We start from the raw sequence: 12,001 nt of genomic DNA on the forward strand, positions 1-12,001 counted from the left end.
ATTGCCAATAGCACTTGGACTCCTCTCCATACCCTGATGGTGGTGGCTACAGAGGTAATTGTGGTTGTCCATTGCCACCATGGCGTAGCAGCCTCGCTTAGTCCAGTATTTCACCTGTAAAAAAAATATTCATTCTAAATGTATCTATTATCTCTCTACCACCACCTGGGATACGGAGAAGACCATTAGGGTCGGTTGTACCGAGGGTGGGGAAGAAGGGGGGGACATTGTTTTTGCTGGCCCCACTGCCTTGGGAAAACTAGCCTTAAGGCCAGTATTCACAGCCCGATGCAGGAGAGATGTGTGCTGAGCGAACCGTTCAGCACACATCTCTCCCGGCGCTCAGCACAGCGCGATCTGTGCTGAGCGTGCAGGGGGAGACGGGGGGGTGCTTATTTCACCCAGCGGGTGAAGTGAGCGACCCGCTAGATTGGCCTGCATGCAGGCCAATCTAGCACCAGCGATAGCGATGCGCGGGGCTGCGCATTGCTATCGCTGTTAGGGCTACACACGGAGCGATCTTGCTTAAAATCTAAGCAATCTAGTCAGATTGCTTAGATTATCGCTCCGTGTGTACCCCCCTTTAGTGTCAACTGCCTAGGGCTAAATAGAATCATAGTGGGTGAGGGTCCACTAGTCCTCGCTGGCCCAGCCTAGTGCTGCTGAAGGAAAAATTGGAGGGCCCATGAACTCCCCCCCCCCCCCCCCCCCCCAATTTTTCCTATACCAGCCTGGGCACACTCATTAGTGCTGGTTAACCTTAGAGGTAGGGGACCAAGGGCAGTGGAGAGCCTGGCTGGGCCCAGGTACAATACTTTTCAGGGTGTGTGGCCTAATCACAGGAGGCATGGCCATGCACCATTAGAAAAGAATAGAGAAAAAACAATGTTTCAAGCAAATGGTCTGAGGAGAAAAGCTGCAGCTGCTGCTGCCAGGTAAGAAGGGGGGAGGGACTTGGGCCAGAACTGGGCCCATGCTAGGTAAGGAGAGGGGACATGGGCCTCCACTGGGACCATCCATCAGACCTGGGCCAGGGTAATTAGTACCCCCCCCCCTCCTTTCTGTGCAACTGGAGGGTCCCCAAGCATTTCTTCCTTTTATTTTTTACATTACGTAGACAAGGAGCACAGCAAGATAGCTGCATTAGTGTGTACGGTGACTTAAACCTTGCCCAAAACTTGCGAGCTTCTCAAACTTGGACCCTATTACATTCCCTCCATAATCTCTAGAACTGCCCTCGTATTGTTTGATGACTCTACTTTCTTCTCAATCTACCTTAATAGGATTCCACCGAAGTGTCACAGATGACAATATGCTGCTGAGTGCTGCGCACTGACTGTGCATGATGGCTGCAGCAGCAGGAAAGTGGTAGGCAGATGACACTACTATAGGTCAGGATGACACTCTCCCACAATGGATGGACCTACTGAACAGGAATTCCTCATCCCCTGACACCTTAACACAAACATGCAATGAAAACCACTGAGTCATTATAATGTTTTATCAAAAAATGCATAATACAAACAATGAAAACAACACAAAACTTTAGACCTTTTCCACTCTAGCAGCATCTAAAACTCCTTCAATTGCTGAACCTAAAGTTATCTAATATTCCATAGTAATTGTCATGTGGTGCAAATGTGGGTTCAGCACAAATAATAGTGCAGTTCAATTTGTAATATCTGTATGTTGCTAATATCTCTGTTATATCCCATTATGGAGCAGTTTTAGTGCTGCAAGTAGATTTCTGTCTTTTAAACACATTAAACCTATTGATGTATAAACATGTACCATTGGCAGAGAATACCGTTTACTTTTTGTATTTTATATTATACAGCTTATTACTTTACTAATCACAGGAGACTGCCACACAACATCACCAGGGTGGTAATGGTAATGGAGGTACTGTACCAATATTGACTTGGAACTAGCAGCCTGAGATATTGACTAGTTCTTAGCGTACTGATAAGCTGTAGTCTCATGAATGTGTTGTGCAAATTTATGCACTTTTGTGCTTCCTTGAATCCTCTGTTAGAAAAAGCTGAATATTAAGAGTAAAATATTTGAGATGGTAATCAAGCTGAATGTTGTGTTTCAGCCCCGTCTTTTCCATTATTGATATCATGGACTATAACTTTGCCTTAATTTGGCTTTAAGAGGGAAACGAATCCCTTACACAGAGGTTTAGCTTGTAGTATACATATAGGGGTTCATGTGCAGTTCTACATATGCGTGTTCATGCAAATGTGACCAAGGTATCCTGACATAGACGCAAATGTACCTGTCAGCAGGGCCAGATTAACGATGGGGCGGATGGAGCTCCAGCTCCTGGCCCCAGATAAGAATAGCCCATCACAATAACAGCGTGACGATGATTAGCTGGCCACATAGTTGTCATTAATCAGAAGAACTAAAAATGTATTTCTAATATCCTCACAATGAGAAGCCATTTTTCTATAATTACATATTTTGGGAGACATTGGGGCTTATAGAGTAAGGAATGTACATGCCCATATGTCACTGGCCACACCCACACATCACTGGCCACACCCACACATCACTGGCCACACCTCCCCCACTTCTCACAATAGGCCCTTTATCATTATCAGCCCCAGGCCCATGGGACCTTATTAAATATGTAAACCCACTGAATTACCACAGCAGCTGGAAGGGGTTTGTCAGACCCCAAAGGGGATACACAATAGAAATAAAAATTACCAGCGCTATGAGTTGTTTCTCTAAAATAATCAAACAAATGGATCAGTTGCCATATTTTGCTGGATGGACTGGATGAAAAGGAGGTTTTTAAAGTCCTTGGAAATCCAAGTGGAAAACAGGAAAAGTCCTTATCTGGATCAGTCTTTAATGGTGGGAAGGTTGGGGTTCCACAGCAGTAACCTTAACGCGTTTCTCTGAGCTAGGTCGCTCAGCTTCTTCAGAAGTAGTACTGCTGAAGTAGCAAAATATGGAAACCCTTTCAAATATCTACGCAGACGAGACAGCTACCATCTCGTGGAACTGTGTGTGAGGTATAACCAGGGTATTACCAGCTGACTGTGCATTTATTCAATATTTAAGGAGTAGTGAATTTCTATACACCAAGTCCGGGATCACTAATTAATGGTTTGGTTCCTATCAGCAGAGTGAAAATTCTTACTATCTCAGAGCCAGTGCAAATAATGTTACTTATATATTATTTATTTTGATATAGTCTTTGTATGAAATGTTGACTATTTAGTCATTAATGTGGTTTTATAAACTATTAACCTTTTATTATTAGAATAAAAATTTTGTGCAACTGATCCATTTGTTTGATTATTTTGGACAAGCAACTCATAGCGCTGGTAATTTTTATTTCTACCATGTGACCTTATCCAGCTCTGCCTGTCAGGAGGCGTTTCTCTAGCAGATGCAAAATACACACTGATGATGACATTCGTCAGCAGCTTCTGAATGGTTGATTGAATCTGGACTCGTCCCACTGTTATTAATTAAATCAATAGTGTGGCTGCTATATTATATGAAATCACGACCATCTATACAAATTGTTTAATGAATATTTACATTCAGACAGTGTTCTTAATAACATTGCCCAGACACCATTCTAATAACATTCTATGCACCTGTAGTCTCTTGCTGTGCACCTGGCACATATTCTACGGTTCCAAAGCTGGATGCATCTTATTTTTGGATGCATTTTACACAAAATGTGTCAAACTCTATATGAGCCCTATAATGTGCTTTTATTTGGCTGTGGACTGCGACAGAGAGCTGCTAGTTTGCGGGATGGTGTGTACATTGTAATGATAACAGTGATAGCATGCCTATTTACTATGTAACAGCAATATCAATCATGCAACGGTTGGTCGGGCTGAGACTATTTCTAGTGGCAAAGTACAAGACTTATGGTTGGTGGAAGATAGGTTACAGGTAAGTAGGTATATGTTTACTGGTCATCAGTTCGGGATTTTGGAAAGGCCACATCTTCTGGTTATTACATTGACCCCATAGTTTAGGTTAGAAGGATGAAAAGCTAAGACAAGTGAGAGTGGGCATGGGGTGACACTATGAGATGTCCAAAACATGTCACCCTGTGCCTGGTCAACTAGACATTTAAATTTTCAGTGTAGTTTGCCATGGGCAGTGTAGATATATGGGCAGTGATATAAAATACTGACAAAGGGGGGTTCCACATGCATGATGCACAGTAAATAGAGTTGCACTTCATTCTCCAGCTTTATACGTGTGCCTATCTCCTGTCATACCTGGCTGAATGTCCATTAGCTCACTGTGATCATTCCACCACCCCTTGCCACATCAATGTGCTTATATTGGCATGTCCTTCAAAAATACATATACTATCACTTTGATATTTATGTGCAAGAGCAACCAACAATTTGTAACAGTCATAAATAATAAATGAAGGCCACGTAAGATGATGTAGAGATAGTGGTTGATGTTCCTGTCCATTCAGGTTGAGCCACGCAAGAGAATGTTAAAAGAGAATTATTTTGGCTACTACAGATTTTGATGATGGAATAAGCAAGTTCTTGGTCATTATTTAGGAAATTGCCTTTCAGAGTTACTTGAAGAATTGGTTTAACATGTAGGACAAACAGCTTTCTCCACATATGCTGGGACTTTATTAGGAGTGCAGGGACTGTACTTTAACATTTTCCTCCTCTGGATGTTTCTCCTTTGATTCTGTGTATGCACCAATAAAGGAACCATCCTCATTGAAGTGACTGTGTTCTCCGTCACTGTACTGTACAAGGCTGTCCACACTGTCATAGGTTTTAATATCGAGGCTCAACGAGTCCATGCTTCCATTTATTGCTTTCTTATAACTGGAATAAAGAGAAAAATAGGATTTTAATTACCTACCGGTAAATCCTTTTCTCGTAGTCTGTAGAGGATACTGGGGTCCACATTAGTAATATGGGGTATGGATGGGTCCACTAGGAGCCTTGGGCACTTTAAGAAATCAATAGTGTGCACTGGCTCCTCCCTCTATGCCCCTCCCACCAGACTCAGTCTAGAAACTGTGCCCGAGGAGAAGGACATATCCTGAGGAAGGATGTAACAGAACAGTGGTGAGATTCAAATCAGCACACAAAAAATAAGAATTTACTTACCGATAATTCTATTTCTCGTAGTCCGTAGTGGATGCTGGGAACTCCGTAAGGACCATGGGGAATAGCGGCTCCGCAGGAGACTGGGCACAAAAGTAAAGCTTTAGGACTACCTGGTGTGCACTGGCTCCTCCCCCTATGACCCTCCTGTAAGCCTCAGTTAGGATACTGTGCCCGGACGAGCGTACACAATAAGGAAGGATTCATGAATCCCGGGTAAGACTCATACCAGCCACACCAATCACACCGTACAACTTGTGATATGAACCCAGTTAACAGCATGATAACAGAGGAGCCTCTGGAAAGATGGCTCACAATAACAATAACCCGAATTAGTTAACAATAACTATGTACAAGTATTGCAGACAATCCGCACTTGGGATGGGCGCCCAGCATCCACTACGGACTACGAGAAATAGACTTATCGGTAAGTAAATTCTTATTTTCTCTGACGTCCTAGTGGATGCTGGGAACTCCGTAAGGACCATGGGGATTATACCAAAGCTCCCAAACGGGCGGGAGAGTGCGGATGACTCTGCAGCACCGAATGAGAGAACTACAGGTCCTCCTCAGCCAGGGTATCAAATTTGTAGAATTTAGCAAACGTATTTGCCCCTGACCAAGTAGCTGCTCGGCAAAGTTGTAGAGCCGAGACCCCTCGGGCAGCCGCCCAAGAAGAGCCCACCTTCCGTGTGGAATGGGCTTTTACAGATTTTGGCTGTGGCAGGCCTGCCACAGAATGTGCAAGCTGAATTGTACTACAAATCCAACGAGCAATAGTCTGCTTAGAAGCAGGAGCACCAGCTTGTTGGGTGCATACAGAATAAACAGCGAGTCAGATTTTCTGACTCCAGCCGTCCTGGAAACATATATTTTCAGGGCCCTGACTACGTCCAGTAACTTGGAGTCCTCCAAGTCCCTAGTAGCCGCAGGTACCACAATAGGCTGGTTCAGGTGAAACGCTGAAACCACCTTAGGGAGAAATTGAGGACGAGTCCTCAATTCTGCCCTGTCCGTATGAAAAATCAGGTAAGGGCTTTTACAGGATAAAGCCGCCAATTCTGACACGCGCCTGGCCGAAGCCAAGGCCAACAACATGACCACTTTCCACGTGAGATATTTTAAGTCCACAGATTTAAGCGGTTCAAACCAATGTGTTTTTAGGAACCCCAAAACGACATTGAGATCCCAAGGTGCCACTGGAGGCACAAAAGGAGGCTGTATATGCAGCACCCCCTTGACAAATGTCTGAACTTCAGGCACTGAAGCCAGTTCTTTCTGGAAGAAAATCGACAGGGCCGAAATCTGAACCTTTATGGATCCCAATTTGAGGCCCATAGACACTCCTGTCTGCAGGAAATGTAGGAATCGACCCAGTTGAAATTCCTCCGTAGGGGCCTTCCTGGCCTCGCACCAAGCAACGTATTTCCGCCAAATGCGGTGATAATGCTTTATGGTTACATCCTTCCTGGCTTTGATCAGGGTAGGGATGACTTCCTCCGGAATGCCTTTTTCCTTCAGGATCCGGCGTTCAACCGCCATGCCGTCAAACGCAGCCGCGGTAAGTCTTGGAACAGACAGGGTCCTTGCTGGAGCAGGTCCCTTCTTAGAGGTAGAGGCCATGGGTCCTCTGTGAGCATCTCTTGAAGTTCCGGGTACCAAGTCCTTCTTGGCCAATCCGGAGCCACAAGTATAGTTCTCACTCCTCTCCGTCTTATAATTCTCAGTACCTTGGGTATGAGAGGCAGAGGAGGGAACACATACACTGACTGGTACACCCACGGTGTTACCAGAGCGTCCACAGCTATTGCCTGAGGGTCCCTTGACCTGGCGCAATACCTGTCCAGTTTTTTGTTGAGGCGGGACGCCATCATGTCCACCTTTTGGTTTTTCCCAACGGTTTACAATCATGTGGAAGACTTCTGGGTGAAGTCCCCACTCTCCCGGGTGGAGGTCGTGCCTGCTGAGGAAGTCTGCTTCCCAGTTGTCCACTCCCGGAATGAACACTGCTGACAGTGCTATCACATGATTTTCCGCCCAGCGAAGAATCCTTGCAACTTCTGCCATTGCCCTCCTGCTTCTTGTGCCGCCCTTTCTGTTTACGTGGGCGACTGCCGTGATGTTGTCCGACTGGATCAGTATCGGCAGACCTTGAAGCAGAGGTCTTGCTTGGCTTAGAGCATTGTAAATGGCTCTCAACTCCAGAATATTTATGTGAAGTGATGTCTCCAGGCTTGACCACAAGCCCTGGAAATTTCTTCCCTGTGTGACTGCTCCCCAGCCTCGCAGGCTGGCATCTGTGGTCACCAGGACCCAGTCCTGAATGCCGAATCTGCGGCCCTCGAGAAGATGAGCACTCTGCAACCACCACAGGAGAGACACCCTTGTCCTTGGAGACAGGGTTATCCGCTGATGCATCTGAAGATGCGATCCGGACCATTTGTCCAGCAGGTACCACTGGAATGTTCTTGCGTGGAATCTGCCGAACGGGATTGCTTCGTAGGAAGCTACCATTTTTCCCAGGACCCTTGTGCATTGATGCACTGATACTTGGCCTGGTTTTAGTAGGTTTCTGACTAGCTCGGATAACTCCCTGGCTTTCTCTTCCGGGAGAAACACCTTTTTCTGGACTGTGTCCAGGATCATTCCAAGGAATAGAAGACGTGTCGTCGGGATCAGCTGCGATTTTGGGATATTGAGAATCCAACCGTGTTGCCGCAGCACTACTTGAGATAGTGCTACTCCGACTACCAACTGTTCCCTGGATCTTGCCCTTATCAGGAGATCGTCCAAGTAAGGGATAATCAAAACTCCTTTCTTTCGAAGGAGTATCATCATTTCGGCCATTACTTTGGTAAAGACCCGGGGCGCCGTGGACAATCCAAACGGCAGCGTCTGAAACTGATAGTGGCAGTTTTGTACCACAAACCTGAGGTACCCTTGATGAGAACGGTAAATTGGGACATGGAGGTAAGCATCCTTGATGTCCAGAGACACCATATAATCCCCTTCTTCCAGGTTCGCGATCACTGCTCTGAGTGACTCCATCTTGAATTTGAACCTCTGTATGTAAGTGTTCAAAGATTTTAGATTTAAAATAGGTCTCACCGAGCCGTCCGGCTTCGGTACCACAAACAGTGTGGAATAATACCCCTTTCCCTGTTGCAGGAGGGGTACCTTGATTATCACCCGCTGGGAATACAGCTTGTGAATGGCTTCCAATACCGCCTCCCTGTCGGAGGGAGACGTCGGTAAAGCAGACTTTAGGAAACGGCGAGGGGGAGACGTCTCGAATTCCAATTTGTACCCCTGAGATACCACCTGAAGGATCCAGGGGTCCACTTGTGAGTGAGCCCACTGCGCGCTGAAATTCTTGAGACGGGCCCCTACCGTACCCGAGTCCGCTTGTAAAGCCCCAGCGTCATGCTGAGGACTTGGCAGAAGCGGGAGAGGGCTTCTGTTCCTGGGAACTGGCTGTCTGCTGCAGCCTTTTTCCTCTTCCTCTGCCACGGGGCAGAAAAGAGGAGCCTTTTGCCCTCTTACCCTTATGGAGCCGAAAGGACTGCGCCTGATAATACGGCGTCTTCTTATGTTGAGAGGCTACCTGGGGTAAAAATGTGAATTTCCCAGCAGTCGCCGTGGCCACCAGGTCTGATAGACCTACCCCAAATAACTCCTCCCCTTTGTAAGGTAATACTTCCATATGCCTTTTGGAATCCGCATCACCTGACCACTGCCGCGTCCATAACCCCCTTCTGGCAGAAATGGACAGCGCACTTACTCTTGATGCCAGTCGGCAAATATCCCTCTGTGCATCACGCATATATAAAAATGCATCTTTTAAATGCTCTATAGTCAGTAATATACTATCCCTATCCAGGGTATTAATATTGTCAGTCAGGGAATCCGACCAAGCCACCCCAGCACTGCACATCCAGGCTGAGGCGATTGCTGGTCGCAGTATCACACCAGTATGTGTGTATATACATTTTAGGATATTCTCCTGCTTTCTGTCAGCAGGTTCCTTAAGGGCGGCCGTATCAGGAGACGGTAGTGCCACTTGTTTTGACAAGCGTGTGAGCGCTTTATCCACCCTAGGGGGTGTTTCCCAACGTGCCCTATCCTCTGGCGGGAAAGGGTATGATGCCAATAACTTTTTAGGAATTATCAGTTTTTTATCGGGGGAAACCCACGCTTCATCACACACTTCATTTAATTCATCAGATGCAGGAAAAACTACGGGTAGTTTTTTCTCACCAAACATAATACCCTTTTTAGTGGTACTTGTACTATCAGAAATGTGTAAAACATCTTTCATTGCCTCAATCATGTAACGTGTGGCCCTACTGGAAGTCACATTTGTCTCTTCACCGTCGACACTGGAGTCTGTATCCGTGTCGGCGTCTGTATCTGCCATCTGAGGTAACGGGCGTCTTAGAGCCCCTGATGGCCTTTGAGACGCCTGGACAGGCACAAGCTGAGTAGCCGGCTGTCTCATGTCATCAACTGTCTTTTGTAAAGAGCTGACACTATCACGTAAGTCCTTCCATAAGTTCATCCACTCAGGTGTCGACTCCCTAGGGGGTGACATCACCATTACCGGCAATTGCTCCGCCTCCACATCATTTTCCTCCTCATACATGTCGACACAATCGTACCGACACACAGCCCACACACAGGGAATGCTCTGATAGAGGACAGGACCCCACTAGCCCTTTGGGGAGACAGAGGGAGAGTATGCCAGCACACACCAGAGCGCTATATATATATATATAGGGATAACCTTATATAAGTGTTTTTCCCCTTATAGCTGCTGTTATGTTAATACTGCGCCCAATTAGTGCCCCCCTCTCTTGTTTTACCCTTTTCTGTAGTGCAGGACTGCAGGGGAGAGTCAGGGAGACGTCCTTCCAGCGGAGCTGTGAGGGAAAATGGCGCCTGTGTGCTGAGGAGATAGGCTCCGCCCCCTTCTCGGTGGACTTTTCTCCCGCTTTTTGCTGTATTCTGGCAGGGGTTAAAATACATCCATATAGCCCTGGGGGCTATATGTGAGGTATTTTCGCCAGCCAAGGTGTTTTTATTGCTGCTCAGGGCGCCCCCCCAGCGCCCTGCACCCTCAGTGACCGGAGTGTGAAGTGTGCCTGAGGAGCAATGGCGCACAGCTGCAGTGCTGTGCGCTACCTTGGTGAAGACTGATGTCTTCTGCCGCCGATTTTCCGGACCTCTTCTTGCTTCTGGCTCTGTAAGGGGGCCGGCGGCGCGGCTCTGGGGCCGGACTCCGAGGCTGGGCCTGTGTTCGGTCCCTCTGGAGCTAATGGTGTCCAGTAGCCAAGAAGCCCAAGCTGGCTGCAAGCAGGCAGGTTCGCTTCTTCTCCCCTTAGTCCCTCGATGCAGTGAGCCTGTTGCCAGCAGGTCTCACTGAAAATAAGAAACCTAAAACTAAACTTTTTCTTAGAAACTCAGGAGAGTCCTAGAATGCACCCTTCTCGGCCGGGCACAAAAATCTAACTGGGGCTTGGAGGAGGGTCATAGGGGGAGGAGCCAGTGCACACCAGGTAGTCCTAAAGCTTTACTTTTGTGCCCAGTCTCCTGCGGAGCCGCTATTCCCCATGGTCCTTACGGAGTTCCCAGCATCCACTAGGACGTCAGAGAAAACAAGAGGAAAGCCATGCTAATCAAACTTGAACAGGAACAGCAACAGCTGAACCAACATTACTTAACAAAGGAACAGTGCAGGAAAAACGAAGCAATGGGCGGGCGCCCAGTATCCTCTACGGACTACGAGAAAAGGATTTACTGGTAGGTAATTAAAATCCTATTTTCTCTTACGTCCTAGAGGATACTGGGGTCCATTTAGTACCATGGGGATGTACCAAAGCTCCCAAACCGGGTTGGGGGTTCCAATTTTCTCTTACATCCTAGGGGATGTACCAAAGCTCCCAAACCGGGTGGGAGAGTGCTGAGGTTGACCAAACTGAAGGTCCTCAGAGGCCAAAGTATCGAACTTATAGAACTTGGCAAACGTATTCGAACCAGACCAAGTAGCTGTAAAGCCGAGACACCCCGAGCAGCCGCCCAGGAAGAACCAACCGACCTACAGTAGTAGAGTGGACCTGTACTTTAGGAACCGGCAATCCTGCTGATGAATAAGCATGTTGGATAGTAAGCCTGATCCAGCGAGCAATAGACTGCTTTAAAGCAGGACGCCCAGTCTTCTTGGGATCATAGAGAACAAACATTGAGTCAGATTTCATGTGAAGAGCTGTCTGTTTCACATAGATCTTCAAAGCCCTCACGACATCCAAGGACTTTGAGGTAGGAGAGGTATCAGTAAGCACTGGAACCACAATAGGTTGGTTGATATGAAATGCAGACACCACCTTAGGAAGAAATTGCTGACGAGTTCTGAGTTCAGCTCTATCTTCATGAAAAATCCAATAGGAGCTTTTGTGAGACAACGCCCCCAGTTCCGACACACACCTTGCAGAAGCTAAGGCCAACAGTGAAACGGTCTTCCACGTAAGAAACTTTACATCAACCTCCTGTAAAGGATCAAACATTTCCGACTGTAGGAACTACAACACCACATTAAGATCCCAAGGTGCAGTGGCAGGCACAAAGGGCGGTTGGATGTGCAGAACCCCCTTCAAGAACGTCTGAACCTCAGGGAGGGAAGCCAATTGTTTCTGGAAGAAAATGGATAAGGACAACATCTGGACCTTCAAGGAGCCCAAACATAGGTCCACATTCACACCCGACTGTAGAAAAAGGAGAAAACATCCCAGTTAAAATTCCACTGCAGGAAATTTCCTGTTTTCACACCACGAGACATATTTTTTCCAAATACGGTGGTAAGGTTTAGACGTTAC

The 12,001-nt window shown here is 46.8% G+C and overlaps 1 protein-coding gene across 8 annotated transcripts in view; it reads right to left on the bottom strand.

Annotated features, from left to right (window-relative positions):
- Positions 1-1,483: 1,483 nt before the first annotated feature.
- Positions 1,484-12,001, bottom strand: part of CHL1 (cell adhesion molecule L1 like) — a 464,787-nt gene continuing 454,269 nt past the window's right edge. For all 8 annotated transcript variants that reach the window (XM_063940640.1, XM_063940638.1, XM_063940643.1 and 5 more), the window contains one exon: positions 1,484-4,847. In XM_063940640.1, the coding sequence (XP_063796710.1) occupies positions 4,646-4,847 (202 nt within the window). In that variant the 3' untranslated portion in view covers positions 1,484-4,645. The remainder of the gene's footprint in view (positions 4,848-12,001) is intronic.

This window comes from Pseudophryne corroboree, chromosome 9 (genome assembly GCF_028390025.1).
Source record: "Pseudophryne corroboree isolate aPseCor3 chromosome 9, aPseCor3.hap2, whole genome shotgun sequence".
NCBI classification, from domain to species: domain Eukaryota; kingdom Metazoa; phylum Chordata; class Amphibia; order Anura; family Myobatrachidae; genus Pseudophryne; species Pseudophryne corroboree.